General features: G+C 44.7%; 5 protein-coding genes across 5 annotated transcripts; 3 read left to right on the top strand and 2 right to left on the bottom strand.

Annotated features, from left to right (window-relative positions):
• Positions 1-1,402: 1,402 nt before the first annotated feature.
• On the bottom strand, positions 1,403-3,157 carry LOC131207395 (piggyBac transposable element-derived protein 3-like). Its single transcript, XM_058200006.1, has one exon. The coding sequence runs from the start codon at positions 3,155-3,157 to the stop codon at positions 1,403-1,405; it is 1,755 nt and encodes a 584-aa protein (XP_058055989.1).
• A 478-nt stretch (positions 3,158-3,635) lies between these two features.
• On the top strand, positions 3,636-5,042 carry LOC131207394 (uncharacterized). Its single transcript, XM_058200005.1, has 2 exons — positions 3,636-3,744; positions 3,819-5,042. Exons 1-2 carry the CDS (start codon positions 3,679-3,681, stop codon positions 5,040-5,042), a joined length of 1,290 nt encoding a protein of 429 aa, XP_058055988.1. The 5' UTR covers positions 3,636-3,678.
• Positions 5,043-5,266: 224 nt separating this feature from the next.
• On the top strand, positions 5,267-7,610 carry LOC131212364 (N-acetylglucosamine-6-phosphate deacetylase). The gene is made up of 6 exons (XM_058206204.1): positions 5,267-5,612; positions 5,820-6,130; positions 6,215-6,489; positions 6,564-6,782; positions 6,847-7,168; positions 7,234-7,610. The coding sequence occupies exons 2-6, from the start codon at positions 5,902-5,904 to the stop codon at positions 7,434-7,436; spliced, it is 1,248 nt and encodes a 415-aa protein (XP_058062187.1). The 5' UTR covers positions 5,267-5,612; positions 5,820-5,901; the 3' UTR covers positions 7,437-7,610.
• LOC131212363 (anaphase-promoting complex subunit 4) lies at positions 7,228-10,169 on the bottom strand. Its single transcript, XM_058206203.1, has 4 exons — positions 10,040-10,169; positions 9,852-9,968; positions 9,645-9,790; positions 7,228-9,578 (listed from the first exon to the last, which is right to left on the bottom strand). The coding sequence occupies exons 1-4, from the start codon at positions 10,164-10,166 to the stop codon at positions 7,656-7,658; spliced, it is 2,313 nt and encodes a 770-aa protein (XP_058062186.1). The 5' UTR covers positions 10,167-10,169; the 3' UTR covers positions 7,228-7,655.
• Positions 10,170-15,149: 4,980 nt separating this feature from the next.
• Positions 15,150-18,841, top strand: LOC131209608 (B-box type zinc finger protein ncl-1). Its single transcript, XM_058202713.1, has 5 exons — positions 15,150-15,831; positions 15,910-18,042; positions 18,120-18,283; positions 18,354-18,586; positions 18,706-18,841. Exons 1-5 carry the CDS (start codon positions 15,338-15,340, stop codon positions 18,808-18,810), a joined length of 3,129 nt encoding a protein of 1,042 aa, XP_058058696.1. The 5' UTR covers positions 15,150-15,337; the 3' UTR covers positions 18,811-18,841.
• The last annotated feature ends 2,237 nt before the right edge of the window (positions 18,842-21,078 follow it).

Raw genomic sequence — 21,078 nt, 5'->3', positions numbered from 1 at the left:
ATGGACGAACATCACAGTGCCACCATGTGATGTGAGGCGAAACCAATAATCGTGTCGCACACGAGCTCGCTGTAGACCACACGATGGTTGGAAAGGTGCGAGAGAGTATGTTGTTCACGCTGCGCAATCTTTAGATACAGATCAGTTGATCGAGATCGCCGTGTGTAGGCGTCGATGGCGTAATCTAGGTCTTCAATTTTCACCCTAGCCTCTCGGCAGTCGACCGCACGCAAGCGTTTGCTGTGTACAGGCGGTTGTTATCTACAGCTTATGGAGCTAAGATATCATTCTACAAACCGAACAGTATTAAAATGCTTCATGTGTCCTCGTTTTTTTAAATGGTATGATGTTTAAAAAATACTGATATTCAACGGTCCATTTAATAAATTTGTTTGGCTATATTCTGAGAAGCAGTTTAGATTCTGTTAGGCATTGCACATTAAATATCTATTCTATTACGTTCAATATATTGGAACCATATGTTTGTTGATGAACACCTGCCAGCCAATTGTTTAGGAAATTTTTAGGGACAAGATTGTTCGCAATGGTAGACAGAATTACAAGTAGCATTTGCTCTATAATGTAGCTTTTCGAGGAGTTTATGTTATACTGAAACGATAGAGCTATAATTACAACAAGATGCCAATATTTGTTCTCCACAGTTTTCGCCACTACTGTGCAGGGCTATTAGAAAAAATAAAGGTACAACATTGGTCCCATGGTCACTGCGTCGGATCCGTCCACCTGCCATCTCTGCTGCGATCTGTATGCGCAATCTTTTTCTCTACGTCCTAATGCGCCAAGATTTCATTGAATTCAACAAATTTGCTGAAATATTAATGCGATCTAATTTTACAACGTGCCTGTGTGGTTGGCAGCAAAAGTTCAGTCGTTTTGACTCAAAACGACTTGGCGGCCATAAATTCTTTGTATGTTTGCTTCGGCCATGCCCCTACTCGTCGTGTAGCAGTCCTACGGCCATTCTTCTGTGCAGCTCCCGGAGAGTACATTTTCGTGCCCAGCAAATTTGCTGGTGTAAGTGCTTGTTTCTCATTCAATCGAGTCTACTGAGTTGAAAGTACTCTCTAAAGTATACTATTTTTTCACTAGTCTGCAGTTCGCTTCGTGCAGTAGGTGCTGTAAACACTGAAGATTTGATTGATCTTCCATTCGAGGAAGGTGCCTGTTCGATGATGACCCGGTATTAGATAGGCCTCCTTGATCGTTGAGAAACGTCCACAAAGAATGGCGCCCTTTAAGCCGACGTAATAAGATGACAACTGTTTGAGATGTTGCTAATGGGATGAAAATTTTATTGGAATGTTACTAAGCGACAAAAGCCAGACCGGCAATACAGTTCAGTCTTACAAATAAATGATCAAAATTGAAATGCTTCCTAGGATTATGAAGTTTCATCCGCTGCTGTAAAGCAACACGTGTGACACAAGTAGGTACAATGCGCGTTGCAAGTAAACTTGCCGCAGGAGTCGCATGATAAGCGTGTGCTTTTATTTCGACTCCGTCCGCAAAGAAAGCATCGTCCGCGGGATCCTCGGCGATTTTTCGGCACCGGAACATGTTCATATTCCTCAGGGGCTACCCCGAGGAACATGCCGAGTCGCGTCTTTATCGTTCGTGGTAGCGTTTTACTCTCCAATCTACGCCTTGCATGGGGGCGGATCATCTCCAATGCCATTTCGACCAGAAAATCTCTACGGTTCACGTTGCTTTCTGGGAGATTTAACCGGTAAATACACCAAGCATTGATGGAGCTCAAGTTCATGAGATTGAAGAAAATCATCAGCGGCCAGCGACTGGTACTGCGGCTAACGTCGTACATCGAGCACATTTGTTGTATGGTTTTTACCACATTTTTGTACTGGTTGTACTGTGTTACCAGCTTTGGTTCAGGCGAAACTGAATTATCGCTCTCTTCTTCCGCTTGGCCGGTCTGCTCATCCTCTTCTCCTGCGTCTTGCGATGACATAAGAATGCACAAGCCACGGCGCTTGGATACGTGCGACATAAGCTTTACCGATTCGTGGTATGCGACCAGTGTGCTACTGTCCTCGTGCCTTTTGGCAACTTTAAATGCTTTGGGGATACTTGGGCAAGTCTTATTTACTTCACCTACGGTCATCGTGCGTTTTTCGTGCAATTTTTTAACCACTTCCAATGTAACAAAGTTGGCACCTAACGTAACGATCTTGTTTTTGCCCTGAACTGATTCCGTCATTCGTAGGGCAACGTCTTCCGGTGCATAGCTCAAATTGTAGGGCTCATGATTATTCGGTGTAAAGATCTCCATATTGCATGTATACGGAATGGTACAATCAACTAGTAGGTGGAACTTAAAACCTGACCGATTTTGTGACAACGGGATGTTAACACGAAAGTCGCAGACCCCTTTGAAGAACATTTTCTGTTCATCCAACGCTAGGTGACGGGTCGGCCGGTAATACTTGTGAAAGTTGTTCACAATTCGCTCGTAGACGGCCCTTATCGGTGCTAGTTTGTCCGCTTCCAGCTCGTCATCAGCAGTTACTGGATCGTCAAAGCGTAAACTTCTGAGCACAAAATGAAACCGATGTACGGTCATAGTGAGGTAAACAGCCTCCATGCCCGTTCCAGTTTTACTGTCGAACAAATACTTTATATTTTGTCTACCCGTTCCAATGGTGCCGGCAATGAACAGAATCCCGAGAACTGCCAAAATTTCTGTTTCATCGGTTGGGTTAGCGTCACGATCTCGAGTGTAGTTGCTTTGGTGTTCCTTAATCTTCTCATTCGTGTACTCTGTTATGGTGGCGATGACGTCAGGATCGAGAAACAAGAACAGACATTCGGAAGGTGTTTTCGCCAACTTGGCTAACCCCAATGGACCGGAACGAGTTTGGGCAATCTTGCGACCACCCCCAGACGAGCTATTATTCACGCTCGATGGGCGTTCGTTGGACCAAATGGTACCCTCGAAGTTAAGCTCATGTGGCACATCTTCTATGACAATCGACTCGTACGGAAGAAGGCCTTGTTCGTCGCTGAAATCGATATACTCTTCAATGTAGTCCACCTCTTCAGCCTTAATATCCTCATCATCCAACAGATATTCCGCTTCCTCTTCTACCCACAGATTAATGTTTTTTAATTCTCCGCTCATTGTCGCAGGATACCTGAAATTGAAAAATGTGTTGACGTTTTACACTGAAACATAAAATAAACCAGTAAACCACGTGGTTGATTCAAATTTCTGCAGTAATCTCTGCTAATGATCAACAAACAAAACCACAGTTAGAGCGTTCTTTAGTCGCTTGTATGACGATTGTCATCCACATTTGCGAAGGAACTTTACAACATGAAGAGCAAGGTATAGATCGAAAGAAGGAAGTTACAAACGTGAGTAGAACAACTTGAAAAAACGGTACTTACCCAACAGAAAGTGGAACTTGATTGTGAAACAAACTGCGTTTGTGTACGTTTTGTTACTTTTCCAGGTGCACTTTTGTCAATCGCGCGACGATGCGATTACAAATGACAGTTTCCATCATGGCGATGGTGTAATGTGCGGTGTAGACAAACTACACCACAGCCAGACAGCTGTCACCCGGAGCGGAATGTTATTGTTTTTACTGTATTGAGAAGTTTTTTACTGTTTTGTAAGCACATGCGGCAGCCGGCACAATGAAGGAAACCGTTTTATCGAATAACGAAAAGACTTTTGTACAGCGCGCTATTTTGGAATCCATCGTAAGGACCAGCTAGCGTTTAAATATGTACTGTTAGTTCGAATTTCATCGCATGATAAACTTGTCTACTTGCAGCGTGTTGATGGACGAAAGCTGGACGAATTCAGAAAGTTACGTATCAGTTTCGGCAGCGAATGGGGACTGGTGCATATTGCTCTCGGAGAAACTCGTGTCCTGGCACGTGTAACATGTGAAGTGGTGCAACCAAAAGCAACGCGCCCAAATGAGGGAACATTGTTCATAAATGTTGAGCTTGGACCCATGGCTGCGCCACATTTTGACGGAGGCCGCCAGTCGGATGAAAGTGTGCATCTGAACCGAATTCTGGAAAGAGCGCTTAAGGATTCCGCGTGCGTCGATCTTGAATCGCTGTGCTTGGTGGCCGAGGAAAAAGTATGGAACTTGCGCATTGACGTGAATGTATTGAATCATGAGGGCAACGTTATCGATTGCTGCTCGATTGCGGCCCTCGCTGCCCTTGCACACTTCAAACGGCCCGACATTACTGTGGACGGTGAAAATGTGATTCTGCACACCTTGGAGGAAAAGGAACCGATTAAAGTTACTTTGTTCCACTATCCGATCTGCGTGAGCTATGCAATATTCCACAAGGGTACGATTGCCATCGCTGATCCAACCTATCTAGAGGAAAGGGTTGCCGAAGCTAAGATGGTTATTGGTGTCAACTCGTACGGCGAACTGTGCGGATTGCACTTGGGTGGCATAACTCTCACCAGTGCGGATTTACTTTTGCGAACATCTGTCAAAGCCAGTAAGCGGGCCCGGTTTTTGGTAGAAAAAATCAAGGCAGCAATCCTGAAAGATGCAGAAGACCGCGAAAAAGGTGTGACGGTCGGTTTCCCCGAAGGTATAGAGCGGAACGAAATAACGGTGCACGCGGAGGATCGTCTGCAGGTGCGGCTAAAAAATTTTAAGCTGGATGGTTCCAAAGCTGACCCTGAAGATAACCCCGATATAGACGAAATCATTTCCAACGTAGATCACGTTCAATCCGAACCTGGTGAAACCAATGAACCAATGGAGCAAGAACCGGTAGTGATTGTCAAGTGCGGCGATAATGGGGCTGTTTTGATCCCGAAGACAGACACCAACCATTGGCTTACAGAAGAAGAACTAAGGGGAGAAGAAGAAACTAAGGGAAGCAAACGACCGAAATCTTTAGCGAAAGTTGCTAAAAAAACGCGGTTACAAGGAAAATCGGTTACTACTGGCCAAAATTCAGTTGTCACCGACTGTAGCGATGAAGAAACCGTCACTCTAACATCCGCTGACTTGTAAGGCAATAAAGATATTCTAGTTTTACGTTTGAATTTGAAGAAATGTATGTATGTAAAAAAGGCATTTTCAGGTATCATTCCATTCGTTACCATCGCGACAACAGTTTTGTTGTTTATCATTGCAAATAGCATCGTCAGTACGCAGCCTGCAACTTGACGGTCTGGCGTATGTTGATTCAAAGAGTCGTTGTGTTGGTGCGAACGTTACTTCAAAACAAAAAGCAAACCGCGAAGCGATTTTAGATAAGCTAATCTCTTCTCCTTCTCGTTGGAAATTGGCTTTCGTTCAAACACGGTTTAGTCCACGATCACCCAAGATGGTTCATTAATGTGTAGTTTTCCCAAAAAATGTTTAACCACATTAAATTGTTGTGGTTTTGTAGTTGATCGATCCTGGCGGTGACTCACATTCATTATCAGCAAATGCTACCGATGACTGTGGCAAAATTTCGGTCCAGTTCGGCCCTGCACAAGGAAGTGGGAGAAGAGTACAGAGGAACCATTTACCATACGCGGAATTGCAGCGACTATCCTTTGCGACCACTTGTCCGATCAAACTTCGCGCTTCATGGTGCGTTTAAAAGGAGTATAGAATCGATGCGAAAATGGTTATCGCTCTCAGTTACGGTGTACCATTTGGCGTCGAAGGACTATTTGTTAGTACTGCTCGTTACGTTGTGAAGGCCGTTGTTGTCCGAGCAGTCTGTATGCAGTAACCGTTCCATTCTGTATTTGTAGTTAACTCGGGTCTTTTCCAAAATATTATTTTCTCAACCAGCTCCAAGTGGTATTTACTGCTGCTCCAGTCCCATCAACGGCTTAAACGGTGATTCTATCTAAAAAGAACCGATTGTGCAATTATGGCGTCGCTTAGTATTTCGTTGACGGAGCAGGATAACACACTGACCCAGTTTCGCAACTGCCGCGTACTACGCAGTCACCAACTGGTAACGGATGATCTTTGGGTGCGTGATGGGAAAATTGTCGATCCTGAGAAGGTGTTTTTCGACGAGAAAAGGGCCGCTCACGTGAAGATCGATTGTCACGGTTCTATCATCGCACCCGGATTTATCGACTTGCAGATCAACGGTAAATCGATCGAGAGAATGTGCGAAATCGACCCGTTTTAAAATGTTCCCTTTATATTTCGTATCCTTTTTATGGGCATGCAAGGTGGGTATGGGGTCGATTTCTCTTTCGACGTTGACACCGTTGAACTAGGAGTGGCAAAGGTGGCCAAGGGTTTGTTGGCGCACGGTGTTACCTCGTTTTGTCCAACGTTAGTCACTTCGCCTCCTGAAACATATCACGCCGTTCTACCTAGGATCAGTAGACAGCCTGGTGGGCGAAACGGAGCGACGGTGTTGGGCTGCCACGTCGAGGGTCCGTTCATTAACACGAACAAAAAAGGAGCTCACCCACCGGAATGCATCCGGGAGTTTAGTGAGGTAAGGAAGAGATCAGCTTGACGGACGCGTCTCATTCAAACTCATTAATGGCTTGTTCGCGTTCCTATTTCAAGGGCATGAAGACCGTGCGTGATGTTTACGGTTCGTTGGAAAACATACAAATCGTAACACTTGCCCCCGAGAAGGCAGGCGCTTCGGAAGTAATACAGGAACTCAGTCGCAGCGGTGTTACGGTTTCGGTAGGACACTCAATGGCCAATCTGAACGATGGGGAAAATGCGGTTCACCATGGTGCAAGGCTTGTGACGCATCTTTTCAATGCTATGCTTCCGGTAAATTCCGAAAAACCGTTCTGCCGATGGGTGTCTCATTATTGATGATTCTTTCGTTTCGCAGTTCCATCACCGCGACCCCGGACTAGTAGGACTGCTGACGACAGATAACATTTCAGAGGACATTCTCGTATACTTCGGCATAATTTCTGACGGTGTTCACACACATCCCGCGGCGTTACGGATTGCGTATAAAACACACCCGGCGGGGTTAATATTGGTAACGGACGCCATCTCGGCGATGGGTCTTTCGGAAGGACGACATCGTATAGGGCAGATGGAGATCGAGATCCGCACTGGACGGGCGTACGTAGCCGGAACGGATACCCTCTGTGGTAGTATCGCTCCGATGGATGAATGCATTCGATTTTTCAAAAAAGCTTCCAGTATGTGGCACGTTACACTGCCCATTTATTTTTCCTGTTAACCGTTTTTTCTTGTTTGGATGCAGGCTGTTCGATTGAGTACGCACTTGAAGCAGCGTCGCTGCATCCTGCCCGATGTTTGGGAATCGAGAAAACGAAGGGAAGCCTGGAGTATGGAGCGGATGCCGACTTTGTGCTGCTCGATGATGGATTGAACGTGCAATCGACGTGGATTGCCGGCGAGTGCGTTTACCGTCGGAACGGAAATTTGATCGCGAACGGCGTTTGACAGCGAAGGCCATTCGCTTACAAACCTTTGTGCAACGGATAATCGTTTGGAACAATTTCATGTAAAACACTATCGCCATGATAGTTGTAAACGATTTTTACTGATGAAACTCCGCTCGTGCATTACACAAACGATGGTGCACAAAGATGAATAAATTTTAAAGGAATGATAGAGCATGAATTCGTGCGTAACTTAGATATTCCTGGGAGTCGATAAGGATTAAGCTTGTATCGACTCTTGACTATTCTCTAAACTGCTGTTAATCTGCGACGAAGTGTCTAGTAGATCGTCTTCTTCCTCCTGCCCATCCATATCATAAATGCGCACATTTCGCAGCGATTCTGCCAGCACAGCTGCCATATTACGCTTGCCAGAAACGGCAATGCGGAACCCATCGGTACCATCCAGCATCTTCAGAGCGCTCTCATCAATCAGAGTATACATATTCAGCACGTGGCAACCGGCAGCGTCCTCCACCAGTGTATGTAGAAATTCGTGGGTCTCAACTGTGCGCAAAAATTGGCGAACGGTGTGTAGATTGAGTTGCAAAAAATACGATCCACTGGCCGTACACCGCTCTTCCGCACCATCCGCCTGCGTACGAAGTAATAGCGAGAGAGTGTCTTCGTTGTAGAATTGTGCATGTCGGAAGGTGATTGTGCCGATCGTATCGAACCGCTGATCAAAGTACGGTTTCTCTTCAAAACGTAATCTAACAATTTTAAGCCCACCATCCGCATGGCATTCTCCGAACAACAGTGTTTGACTTGACTGTACGATAGCAATCAGCGTAATATCATCTCGAGTGTGATTGGTAAAGCTGAACGAACGGATCGCATCATTTGGCGCCGTGCGTATGGTGAGCAGATTTTTTTGTCTAAAATCGGTTGCAATTACGCCGCTGGGTTGGTCGAATAACTGTCCGAGACTGGCTTTAAGTCGTTTGTGTTCCTGTAGTAAGGATAATTCTTCTCGATGCGCAAATACAACCGGGCAATCCCGGAAGCATTCATTTTGCTCCAGCAGACGCTTCCATTGGTTAGGTTCTTCTTGCAGCGTCGGGTGTACCAGTGGCTTATCCTCGAGGTACTGACCGACACGTTCGAGATTGAATTTTCTTCTTGCATTAATCGACCTTCGACTTTCATTCGTGGCACCCGACTCGTGGCACAGGGTGCCATCAAAATTGCTCAAAAAGTCCGCCAAGTAGTTTATCTCCTGTTGTGTGATCGTTGGTTGGTTCTCCTGCAACGGTTCATCCATTAGACGAACGATTACAACGTTAAGCCAGCGGAAGAAGATTTTGAAGTCCCGCTTTGAGGTGTCGATCGTTTGCTGCAACTCATAGGCTTTAATCTGAAAGGCACCACAATCACGCAGTGCTTCGGTGGCGCTGCTACTCATTAGTGGTCCGTAGTAGTAACGATTGCGCAGCATACCCTCGAGCACCGTGAGATGATAAAACACCGCGTATGCGGCGCTGTAGAGTGGCTTCACGACCAGTTTCTGTATCATCACGTAGCTCAGCTCGATGCTATACCCGAGCTTGCGTAGGCCTTTTTCGGTGAGATCGCGTAGCAAAAATTTCTCCAACGCCGGCGATGTAATGCCGAACATCAACAGTTCAAGGAAGTCGGCCGAAATTGAGCCTTCAGGTTGATCTTTCGCGTAATGCGTCAGCTTGTTGTCCATTTCCAGCAGCACCGTTTCCCAGGCCTCGATAATACACTCGATCGTTTCGTTAATATACGTCATCGTATTAAGAATTTGTGCGTGTTTGATGGCGAGATTCAGCAGAGAACCCGAGTACTTGTGCAGGACGTTGTTCTCCAGAACGATAACGTTTAGTGCGGCATCCTGCACTAGGGCCACGACTAGTTGCTTAAAATTGGCACTTAGTTTGGCATCGCAAATTCGTGCTTTCGATGTCGATGGTAGTCCAGCCGTTGCAAACACGTCGACACGGCCCGCTGGCAGCATACCCAGCGCCGATAGGTGTAGAAGGCCGGATGTAGTGCCCACGAGCAGCATCTGAAGAATGTGTTTGGCGCAGAAATCCATCCGGGTGTGGTTGGTGGGTTTGGCGGAGGAGGAAAGACTGCTCAGAGCAGGCAGCTCTGGTAGATATTTTAAGTGGTTATTCTAAAACACGTTGAGATTGCAGGTCAAGTTAGAACGCAAGCAGACAACCAAACCACGCGAACTTACGAGCATGCTGCGACTGCCGTTAAAGGGAGCCAAACCTTCGCGGTTCTCGGTCCAGTTCATAAAGCTGATATCGGATTCTACGGAAAAACTGTGCACTTCCTCCTTGTTTTCAATGTTTATCAACACAATGGCTCCATTGCTGTAGCCTTAAAAAAGGATATTGCGCTATATGTGAGACAGTTAGCAGTAGAAGCAAACATTGCATACCTATCGCAATCATCTTCTCCAACGGTCTCCAGGCAATGCCGCGAACTTTTAAACCATCTTCGGGAGGTGAAAGTTGCCACACTTTCTGCCACTTTAACCGTTGCAGGATAACATCACCTAAAGCAAACGGAAGCAAGGTATAAAGCAGATTCGTTACACTGAGTATGGGCCAATTTCAACCCACTGACCTTTTTCCGTGCCAATCGCTAGTAAATCCATCTCTTCGCTCCACTGCAGCACATCAACTTTGCAGCCGATGTTTTTGTTGCTGGTTTGTTTCATCAAATTACGATTCGTTGAATATTGCCCGGCCATGCTGTGGTGTCGATCGGATCGGGTGCCGGAACCTTCAAAAGAGGTAAACAAAACAACATAGTTGGCATTGACCGTTTTGCGCCTCGCGGATGCAACTGTATTGGTGCTCACAATAATCTTATCGTTTGCGGGTTTGACAGGTGGTCAACAAAGTACTGTTCGTTTTAATGCTGTTTGTTTCCTTGGTAAGCAGTATTGTGGGCTTTTCCGAACAGCAAAAGACGATGAGAAAAGGCATCATTTGTCGCGTAGTTCCCAAAGTCCCGGCCCATCCTTCGGTACGTTCCAAGAAACCATAAATTTTATTTCTCCTGTCCGCTAAGTACTCACGCACATGGCAAGTCGGTCCCCGAGACGGCGCCGTTGAAAAAGACTATAGCAAAATTGCCCATTTTTCTATCAGAATAACTACACACACCATCGCACCTTGCTTGCTTGCCCCCGGAGCGGACAGTCGAGCAGACGACGACAGGGTTTGCACAGGCTCAGATTTTGCTGTCGGGATTTTTCACCAAATGCAGGATGAAGGTAATTGCGTGGAGGCTGATTGAATCACCCTTAAAAAGCTCCCCTTGGTAGTGTAGTTGAATTGCGTTCGGTTCCGCGGTTCCCGTTGTGCAATTGGCGTGACTGGCGCGGTAGCAAATCAAAGCTGGCGTTGCGGTGCGGTGCGCGTTTGCGGTGTGAAAAATTGAGTCGCAGAAGGAGAAAAAAGATCCGCAGTTTCTTCGCGCAGTGTGCCCATCGTTCGCGTGTGTATGTACACGCGTTTGTGTGTTCGGAAGGTGCTTAGTGGCGGTACAGCTCGTTGGTGTGCTATCGATCGAAAGCGTTTCATGCCAGGACTTTTCAGAAAAGTAAAACTCGCCAGTTTCGATGGTACCGGAATAGGGCTGGCATTGATTCCATTCGAGACTGGGTCCAAATCAGACGGGGTCCAATTGGTGGACCATCTTTTAAAGCGAAAGCAAAAAAGGGTTGAAACCCTCTTAAGCGGTACTTAAACTGTGGTCATTTTCAACGTCGGTTACGGCATAGCTTATCGGAGTGTTGGGACCGCGAACTACGAATGAACTCGACGTCCATCCCGCGTTTCTCGCAGGGATGCTGCGATGTGTCGTGCGTTTGTGTCTCTCCTTGGGTAACCGTGCCTCTGTGTGCGTATATCAAAACCTCAATAATTGAGCTCGCGAATCAAAAGTTGGCAAATGGCTGGGTTGGGCAAGAAAAGGATAAACGCGAAAAAGGGTGATGCTGCGAAGTAATTTTCACGACCAATACATGCGCAAACTAACGTGTCCTACCGGCTACTCAAGGGAAGTAAGCGTGTCAAAAAAGGAACCGGAAGTCAATTTAACAGCAGCAAAGCATTGCGAAACGGGGCACGATTTGGCTCTAATGATCTGCCACTAGTATTTTGATAGCAGCAAGCGTGTTTCAGCTCGTCATTCAGTGTGGGAACAGCCTATACGCCCTCCAGAGACCATTTTTTTTCTTGGTTTGGCTGATAACGAACCACCCACCTTCGCGATTTATGCTCCGCTACCTAACAGCCAAGGGAGTGATTTTTTAGGTGGGCTAGCGATGTGAAATGGAAAAATCGAATGATTTTAGCGCAAACCCCGTGACCGTTGCGGCACCAGAAAAGGGTTGATTGAGGTTGCAAAACTAAGATTTTTCTTATTTTATCCAAACCCAGCGTCAAACTGGCTGGCTTATTTAAAAATAGCTGTGGCATATGAACAGCTTCAAAGGTCGTTCTGCCTCGACGGTACGCGTCAAATGGCGGTCGGTCCGCTGCACCGAGAGTATTCCCATGTAACGGGTGCCTGTAGGATTACGTTGCTTTTCGTCGTCCTCTAAAGACCGTCGCAATGGCCAAGGACGATCCCGCTTCAACGCTGACTTGAATGGATATCACGTAACATGCTGTTCCACGGAAGGATTTCGCTGGTACTCCTCTCGCTATTTCGATCCACTTGCTTTCGACAACTCTTTCTCTCTCGCTTTCTCTCTCTCTTTAGTGCTCTCATATTCGCGCCTATTATTGTTCAAGCAGAAAAAAAACTGTCCTGCTGCGGCGTGCTCCAAACCCGCGTCTGAACTATCTGCATTGCGCTCTGCTCCCCCTGGGCATCGGTTCGCTATGTAAGCAGCAATCCTTTTCATGTGTGCGCACCATGCAAGTGCCATGGGCTGCTAGGTTCGTCGCCGCGTTTTCGTTCTCTCCGGGCGGCGGTATGTCCTCTCGGTGCATCTTTCAGAATTCGCTTTTCGGTATGCATACGCCTACCGCTCTGGTTCCGTTCGGTGGTTGTTCTGCCAGTGCTCTTCTAGAGTACATATTTATGCATGTACGTACAACATGTGTGTGTGCATGCACTTTTCACGGTGTCTGGTATGTGACGTTGGCGAATCCGCGTGACAGTTTCGCGAACGCGTTCACCAAGGGGACACACAGTCCAACTGTCGGCAGCAGCACCAAACAAACGGCGGAACCGTTGGCTAAGCCTCTCCTCGTTATTTCGGGCTCTGCCTCCGGTCGGAGTGTTGAGGTTGGTGGGTTGCTATGATGGTACGGAATAGTGGAAAGTGTAGTTTTGGTTGCAGCATCGTTCAACTCTTCGCAACCGTCAGTCGAATTACGCGAGCATTCGCGAGGACTGTTGGCTGCCTTGAAAACCCGTAGTTTTCATCTCTTCCTAGCGTAATCATATTTGAAAAGTGGAGTGAAGAAATTTGCTCGTAAGGAAAGAAGCAATCAGTACGCAATGCGTTGCACTATATATAATTCTGACTGTTAACTGCTCGTATGTTCCTCCAGTTATGTTTTACTGTTTATGCTTTTATTTTGTTTTACTAACGGCTAGGGCTTGCTACGATTCGCGACGAAAATGGCCCTTCATCGCTACGAGTGAATCGTGAGGAAAACTGAACCAATAAGTTATCTACATCCGCATAGAGTGTTTACCATTTATCTTAACACTGTTCTGATAAGGCTCCGATTCGATGGACACGCACGTTTTCCTCGTGGAGTTATGCTATAATGTCTTCTTCCGGCCAGCAATGGTTATGCAATTTTTCTGCCATGGCATAAACGTGCGTTCGATGCGCGCGGCATGTCGCTGTGTTTGTTTGTGTGTGAGGGCAGATTTATTCTGTCTCATAGTTTTCCTCGTGTAATGTTCTGTTCCAGTTGACAAAATAGCACTTTTCAAACATTCAAAACGATTTCTTTTATAAAGATAATAACTAACTAGATAACATGTATTTCTCGTGAAAATTTTTATATTATTTTTATTAGTACACTTTCCTCTTATCTTAGATTTTTCCTTTGAATAACAGAGACTTAACCATCTTGACGCACGATCTTTGCTGCTTTCCTATAGTTGCTGCTGTCTACAGTGTTGCCAGTGATTAAAATGGAGACGCATTGTACTTCCGAATTAAGAGGCGTGAAAGTTTCATGTTCTCAGAGAATGTTACCTTCGAATTTGTAGACTTTGCATTAGTATGCGTGCGGACGGCAAGTAAAGTGCGTTTAACAGAAGCTCCCGTCCGATTTCGTCTTATTGTCATGTTGACTGCAAACTGGAGCAGATTGCTCAAGAGTACGGTTACACTTTGTGTTTCATTGTTGCTATTGGTTATTATTTTGTGCTAATTTGGTGCGTGCCCAGCGCGGAAATACATGAAGATACCAGAACGATATTGGATTCTTGTGATTTGAGCGTGAGTTTTGGAAATCATCTTTTTCAATAAGTCTTTCGCATAATTTAAACGCAAGTTGTTACCGTTAGAAACTCAACAATTTTTTTTAACATTGCGAGCATCTGTAATTTTTTTTACAAATGATAGAATTAGAGCACAAGCAACTGTAAAATTCAAGTAGAATTGGAATGTAATTCGATGTTTCGCATTCCTATTTCTGTAGAGTGGAATTCAGCTTCGTACAGAATCAATGGCTACTTTGATCGAATTTATATGATTAATTCTTTTGAAGTTCTGCGTGCCGTTCCTGTCCAAAACGAAACTGAACTCAAAATTCGAGATTTTCGATGCTATAGATGGAAACTATAACGGGTGGTGATTTTTTTGTCCAAAATTGTTGCATTTCGTTTGTTTTAATAATTCAGTATTGGTGACATTGGAACTGCATTTGAGTAATTAACTGGCTGGATTGAAATAAAACTGGCTGGATTGGAATTATTGATCTGAGCTGTAATTTGTAATTATTGATCTGAGCTGTAATAAGCGGAATGCATCTGCAACTAAGTGCCTGAGTGGAATGTTATTGTATTACCTAAGATTTTATGTATTTCCACCGTAGTTGACGTGAGGTTGTCGTTTCAGTCAACTTCTAAATGGCATATAAATTCCAAGCGCACGTTACGTTTACGTTCCCAAAAATGATCACTAGTGTTACCTTCAATCGATAAATGCAAACACTCATCTGAGCATCGGGCATGGACATACTATGAATATAGTAAAAGTTGATGGATGGCGCAATGTATCTGAGTTATTATGCCGTATACCTAATTGGAATATTGTTTTTGTATTGCACTGTAGAAGTTTTTTTCGTCTTGTTAATGGTCTTTTTTTTACCTTTTTACAGATATCAGGCTGGTCCGAATAAACTAACATCCAACAGAGCAGGCCTAACATTCACCATTATTATACTTTAATTCTAACTACTCAAATCCCAAGAAAAATCCTTTCTGTGAGCTGTTTTACTAGGCAATTGTAATTTAGCAACCGTGAGCAAGAGTGTATGTGCGTGTGGTTAGAGACTATTGGAGTCTACCAAAGAAGTAAAATCAGAAACAACAATAACCAATTATACAAAGACACCACACACGACTGCATATCGCTCATATCCTTTAAGGTGGCAGCTAGGACAGTCTAGCATTGTTGCGTTGCATTTTTGTCTGCGGCATTGAGCACAGCCCTCCAATACCTGTCCGTTTCGTGTTTTGTCGGAGGAGAAATCACGGATTGTTTGGAGAAATTTTTAACAAAGCTAGTAGTGGAGTCTTCAAATTGGTCTACAAAAGATATAAACGAATAGCTGCAACAAACGCCACAGTTATTTCTGTCAACTTCGATACCTCGTCCTACGAAATCTGCTGCTGAGGGACAAGTGTACTGTGGCTTGTGCGAGAGTGACAACAATGACTTTGGTCGAGCTGTATCCCTTCCCAACTAGTACCAATGGAGGTAGCTCGAACGGGAGCGGGAACTCTCTAGTTTCTTCGACTACTGCTACCGCTAGTGGAGGGAGTGTATCGGTAGTCGGAGAAAATTCGGTACCGTTGGTAACATCCTCAATCACTGCGACTGCGGCTTCCCCTGAGCCTGGTGGTTCATTGAGCGCTTCGCCACCAGCTTCCGCATCGAACACCATGGTTGTTCCTACATCGTCTACGGTGTCCACAACTGTATCGCCGGCATCTTCAAGTGGAGTTTCGCTTTCGCCTCGTCCGGATCAGCTGGGACCGAAGCCGCCTTCTCCGAGCACCATGTTTGTAGAGAGCTTCAAGCTAGACGACATGCTCGAGTTGGAGAATGTTGCTAATGGTAGTTTAGGCGAAAACGATTCCGGAGGCTACCAGCTTGATCACGGTTCACTATCTGATTTGATGGATCAGGATTGCTCTTTATGCCAGTGAGTTTTTCTGCGTTTGCTAACCTAGCAAAGTAACCAACTGTTAAAACCAAAATATGTTTCTTCTTCTAATTTTAGAAGCAAATTTACATCCCCTCGCGTACTGTCTTGTTTGCATGTGTTCTGTGAACCATGCTTGGACAAGCTGCTGGCTGACAGCTCTGGTGTGGCTGCTGGAGAGAAAAGGCAGGAAAGCGGTATGGGACCGATTGCATGTCCAATTTGCAAGCAGCTGACGACTGTTGGTCCAAAAGGTGCAGCTGGGTTACATCAGGACTACATCCTGAGCAACGTACTCGACTTGTCGACGATCGAACCGTCGCAGCTAGCTTGCACATCGTGCAAGAGCAAGGAGATGGCCATTTCGCGCTGCAACGATTGTGCCAACTTCCTCTGCGATAGCTGCGAATACGCCCATCAGCACATGCGCTGCTTTGAAGATCATAAGGTAGTGCAACTAAACGATTTGCGTAAGTCAGCGGAAAAGGTGGCCATTCACAAGCCGCTGTATTGCAGCGTGCATACGACTGAAAACCTGAAATACTTTTGCTTCAACTGTCAAACACCAGTGTGCAACGAGTGTCTGATTGGTGACCACAAGGGAAGCGATCACAACTATCAGATTATCAGTGAGGCGGAAAAACCCATGCGTCAGGAGCTGGAAAACTCGATGAAGGATGCAAAGTCAAAAATAGAATACTGCGCTCATGCGTCGAGCAAGCTTGAGTCGTCGCTGCATGAGCTCCAGAGTCAGTTTGAGACAGCACGTGGGTTGATTAACGAATCGTTCCAAAGCTTCAAAGCCGCTCTCGAGCAGTGTTGTGAAAACGCTCTGAAAAATCTTGAAAAGTTGCATTCGGAGCGCGAACTAAAGATCATGGATTTATATGATAATGTGGAAAAATCGGTTGAAAAGATTGAGGTCGCCACAAAGTATGCGCGAAAGGTACTGGATCAGGGCAACGGACCTGAGCTGCTGAGTCTCAAGCACATGATTTGCACCCAGTTAGCGCTCCTGATGGGCACCACGCCGAAAGTCGAAGTGAACTTCTCGCTAGAGTTTCAAAGCAATTATGAGAAGTTTGAACAAATCGTTCCGGAACTCTTCGGCACGTTTCGCACCGAAGCAACACTGCACCCGACTGCGAACGAATCCACTCCGCCTCCGACTTTACCGGGAGTGCCGATCATGGTGAACGATGGTCAACCAGGTTCCGGAGGGAGCTGTGGTTTGACGCAGGGGCCGTTAACTGCCTCCGTCACGGCTTCCAGTCCTATTTCGTTGCCCACATCGATGCAATCATCTTTCGATGGAGATATGCCAACTCTGGGCCCTGCTGGTGCCTACATGCTACCAAATGTGCTTACTCCAGAACCGCAAGGATCGGTGACAGCTCCGATTCCACCCAACCCACTCAGTGCAACTCCTACACCGGTGGGTGCTGCAGGAGCTGGTCCGGGATCAGCCACACTTCCTGGGTTGACCAGCATCGCCGAATACAATCTGCATCGGTTGGCAAATTTGGCCGATGCTTCTTCAAATGACATGACAGATTCCATAGTCCCTGTGAATAGTAATGCGGGTGCGACACCGAATTTTACTTTAGCCGATCTTATTTCTGGCAAACAACACGCCATACAAGCCCTAGCCAAATACTCAATGGGTAACCAGGACATGAGCAATGGCTCCATGCTAACACCGCATGCCAATCTCGATAGTGTGCCGCTGATGAACGACTACTCAGTCATGCCAGGGTCGACGTCGCCCATACTTCCTGTGCCGACCAACATGCCTTTAGAAGGTGCTGGTGTGTTGAATGGCGGTGGTGACATGACGATGAGTCGCTTTCAGCCATCGATGTGCGTAAATGGCAGGAATAAGGCAACACCCATGCAGATACGCTGCAAGTTTGGTTCGTTGGGTCAAACAAAAGGACAGTTTAATTCACCACATGGTTTCTGCCTCGGAGTGGACGAAGAAATCGTCGTCGCAGATACCAACAACCATCGCATTGAAATCTTTGAGAAAAACGGAACGTTCAAGTTTTCGTTTGGTGTACCTGGTAAGGAGGAGGGACAACTGTTTTACCCACGCAAGGTGGCCGTGATGCGGACGAGCGCCAAGTTTGTCGTTTGCGACCGTGGCAACGAACGGTCGCGTATGCAAATTTTCTCCAAAAATGGTCATTTCATTAAGAAGATTGCAATCAGGTAAGTATTGAACGTTTAAGGGATGATATCTATCGATGGTATTGATACGTGTGTAATGTTATTTTTTTTTGTTATAGGTATATCGACATCGTCGCCGGGTTGGCAGTCACCAACAAAGGCCTAATTGTTGCCGTGGATAGCGTTTCACCAACCGTTTTCATCATCTCCGAGGACGGTAATCTCATGCATTGGTTTGATTGCAGCGATTTTATGCGTGAACCGTCAGACATAGCGATCAATGGTGCGTTGTGCTGAATGGCAAAGTTCGGAATGCTTTATTTATTGCTCTAACGCGGGGTTTTTATTTTCAGGGACCGATTTCTTCGTGTGCGATTTCAAAGGTCACTGCGTGGCCGTATTTTCCGAGGAAGGAACGTTCAAGTATAGGATTGGAAGTGAGAAAATTACTTGCTTCCCGAATGGTATTGATATCTCTGATGCTGGCGATGTGCTGATAGGTGATTCGCATGGAAACCGGTTCCATGTAGCATGCTATTCGAAGGACGGTCAATTGCAGTCAGAATTCGAGTGTCCCTACGTTAAGGTAAGCGTGGTCTGACTGATCGTATCAGAGCATTTATCATACTTTTTTGAATCAGTTTCAAAATAGTTTATTGGCAATTAATGAGCAATTAATCAATCATGGTTTTGCATATTTTTTAGGTATCGCGATGCTGTGGGCTGAAAATCACTTCGGAAGGCTATGTTGTTACATTAGCCAAGAACAATCATCACGTACTTGTTCTGAACACACTCTACATCCAGTGATCAACATCGGGTGCAAGAATCCTCAAGCCGAATTACTGAACGTCATATAGAGCCCGCAACGGTCGGAGATTTCATTACAATCGCTATCCACTCCGCGCCGCAGTCACTTGTTCCAATATCGGATCGCATCCGCATAGCGTGAGTACAGCTTAGTTGGTTACATTGGTTTCTTAGCGCTTAGATATCAGGATACATAGATATCTGAAGGTGGGATAATTTTTGAACACAGTTCCAGTGTTCGATATTCGCTATCTAAAATAATTGTTTACGGTTGATATCGTCTGCTTATCTGTCAAACTATTGAACGATACAGTTTGAGGAAAATCAAAGGATTATTGCCAATCTATCGCTTGATTTGGCACATTTCTGTTGTCTGCAACTTTTATTATTATCCTGCTCATGATATTGCGTTTTATTTTAAGATGCATGATACGTGGATTGCTTGTTCCGAAAACCTTTTTGTTGTAACAAAGATAGAATGATATTATTTTGTATTCAATGAGGGGTGTCATGATTTTAACTTTCCATTTTATCAGTAGTTATATTTACACATTGTAATTCTGCGCACTTTTTATCCGTCGAAGCATATTTATTATACGACAATGACAACAATATATAAATGATCTCTGATTTTTTGTTTTGCATTAACGTGTAAAACGCATTTGTTTGTGTCAGGTAGATCCACTTTTTGTGTTTGAAAAATGTTGATTATACTAGCGAGAAACTGTGGTTCGGTTGTAGATCATCCGCCTACGCTGTACCGCTTGATCGGTTCTCATGCGAAAGGCCGACCCCAACCCGACAGCGCATCAACTTGTAAGCAGAAGTTCAAGTTGGTAATAATACGAGGCCGATCTAAAATAAGAAAAACTAACAAAAGAAACGAACAGACATTTCTAAAAATATTACTATAGTTCCAACAGTTGCAATGGCAACAAATGGCCAGGATTCGACTATCGGAAAATAAGTCGATATGTCTACCATCTTCTCTATTCAATACAGTGTGTATTGCTGGCTAAAATGAAAGGTAAATATACAAACAACAACAATAGGATTGAGTAAAGCGATCATAGAATTGCGTAAAGCGTAACCAATTGTAAATATTACCTTATCATCTATATTTTTGGCCAATATTTGTATATGGCTGTATATACATTCAACAAAACAGTAATGATGCAAATCTTTCTGTTACTGTGGGGCAGTGGCAGTGTTTATTTAACGCTAACGCATCGAAAACCGAAAGGGAGACGGAAAACTGGATGAAAGAAAGCCACATAGAAGATTTGCGCAACCATAAAACTGCGTAGGATCAAAACGATATATTTTTCGATACACAAGGCTAAAAGCGAAACTTGTAAGTCATATATACAATTCCCAAATATATACACATACACAAAAGAGCATGAGTTGCTGCAATATAGACGCAGTTCAAATATAGGAAACATTGCAAGCAGTCAGGTCAGATACGGATGTGGACAAAAACTTAAAGCACGTACCGAACAGGTACGATAAAGCAAGGAAAATGAAGTTAGCGTTTTACAATTCAGAGGGCAAGTCGCCAGCAAAAATTACCTCCATTTACAGTTGTATATTCTTATTGGTTAATTTTCTCATTTCCGAATTTGGAACATCATTTCTAATGTTAAATTACGCAATTTTGTGTTTGTATACAAATCTAAGTTTGTGATTTATGTGTACACTTTTAGTCTCCACGGAAGTGTGTGTCTTTTATTATTTATCGTGTCGTTAGTCGGAATCCTCGATTGTACGTCTGCAGTTTCTGTAGTATACAGAAAGACATATGTTGTGATTTTTTTGTAGTCCCATAGTTTTTATTTTTGTAGAAAAAACTAGCATTTTTAATATTACAAACTCGCAATTAACTATGTAAACATCGCACCAGGATGTAATATAATGTATTTTGAAGATTTTTCCCCACCATTATATCTACCAGATGCGTGCAGTGAATTTTATGTGTGCGTGCCGTATCGTATCGATTTGGCTTGTTTTTTCTTATATATTTATAACAGAAGTATTTTTGTTTATGACGTAAATCGTTTTTTTCAATCTTCATTGTTTTCAACCCTCGTTATTAATTTTCTTCAAATTTCTTACGAATGAGGTACATAATTTGTCCTCAAATATCAATCACCTGTTCCTTTTGAGTTGTCTATAGCAGTACAATGTTTTGTAACTTTGATGTAAGATTTTGTGGTTTCCCTACTCATAACGATGCTGTCCGACTTCAGTTTGATAAATCTTACTTTT

Source organism: Anopheles bellator, chromosome 2 (genome assembly GCF_943735745.2).
Source record: "Anopheles bellator chromosome 2, idAnoBellAS_SP24_06.2, whole genome shotgun sequence".
NCBI lineage: Eukaryota > Metazoa > Arthropoda > Insecta > Diptera > Culicidae > Anopheles > Anopheles bellator.
This window is presented reverse-complemented; position numbering and strand designations above follow the sequence as displayed.

What these genes read in the sequence shown, in the direction of transcription:
- LOC131212364 (XM_058206204.1), top strand. Translation starts at nt 5,902, where the DNA reads ATGGCGTCGCTTAGTATTTCGTTGACGGAGCAGGATAACACACTGACC. An exon ending in GCATCCGGGAGTTTAGTGAG is followed by an intron (nt 6,490 to 6,563) that starts GTAAGGAAGAGA and finishes TCCTATTTCAAG; the next exon opens with GGCATGAAGACCGTGCGTGA. An exon ending in ATTTTTCAAAAAAGCTTCCA is followed by an intron (nt 7,169 to 7,233) that starts GTATGTGGCACG and finishes GTTTGGATGCAG; the next exon opens with GCTGTTCGATTGAGTACGCA.
- LOC131207394 (XM_058200005.1), top strand. Translation starts at nt 3,679, where the DNA reads ATGAAGGAAACCGTTTTATCGAATAACGAAAAGACTTTTGTACAGCGC. An exon ending in GCGCTATTTTGGAATCCATC is followed by an intron (nt 3,745 to 3,818) that starts GTAAGGACCAGC and finishes GTCTACTTGCAG; the next exon opens with CGTGTTGATGGACGAAAGCT.
- LOC131209608 (XM_058202713.1), top strand. Translation starts at nt 15,338, where the DNA reads ATGACTTTGGTCGAGCTGTATCCCTTCCCAACTAGTACCAATGGAGGT. An exon ending in CAGGATTGCTCTTTATGCCA is followed by an intron (nt 15,832 to 15,909) that starts GTGAGTTTTTCT and finishes TTCTAATTTTAG; the next exon opens with AAGCAAATTTACATCCCCTC. An exon ending in TCGAGTGTCCCTACGTTAAG is followed by an intron (nt 18,587 to 18,705) that starts GTAAGCGTGGTC and finishes CATATTTTTTAG; the next exon opens with GTATCGCGATGCTGTGGGCT.
- LOC131212363 (XM_058206203.1), bottom strand. Translation starts at nt 10,166, where the DNA reads ATGGCCGGGCAATATTCAACGAATCGTAATTTGATGAAACAAACCAGC. An exon ending in AGCGATTGGCACGGAAAAAG is followed by an intron (nt 9,969 to 10,039) that starts GTCAGTGGGTTG and finishes CGTTTGCTTTAG; the next exon opens with GTGATGTTATCCTGCAACGG. An exon ending in GGAGAAGATGATTGCGATAG is followed by an intron (nt 9,791 to 9,851) that starts GTATGCAATGTT and finishes TCCTTTTTTAAG; the next exon opens with GCTACAGCAATGGAGCCATT.
- LOC131207395 (XM_058200006.1), bottom strand. Translation starts at nt 3,157, where the DNA reads ATGAGCGGAGAATTAAAAAACATTAATCTGTGGGTAGAAGAGGAAGCG.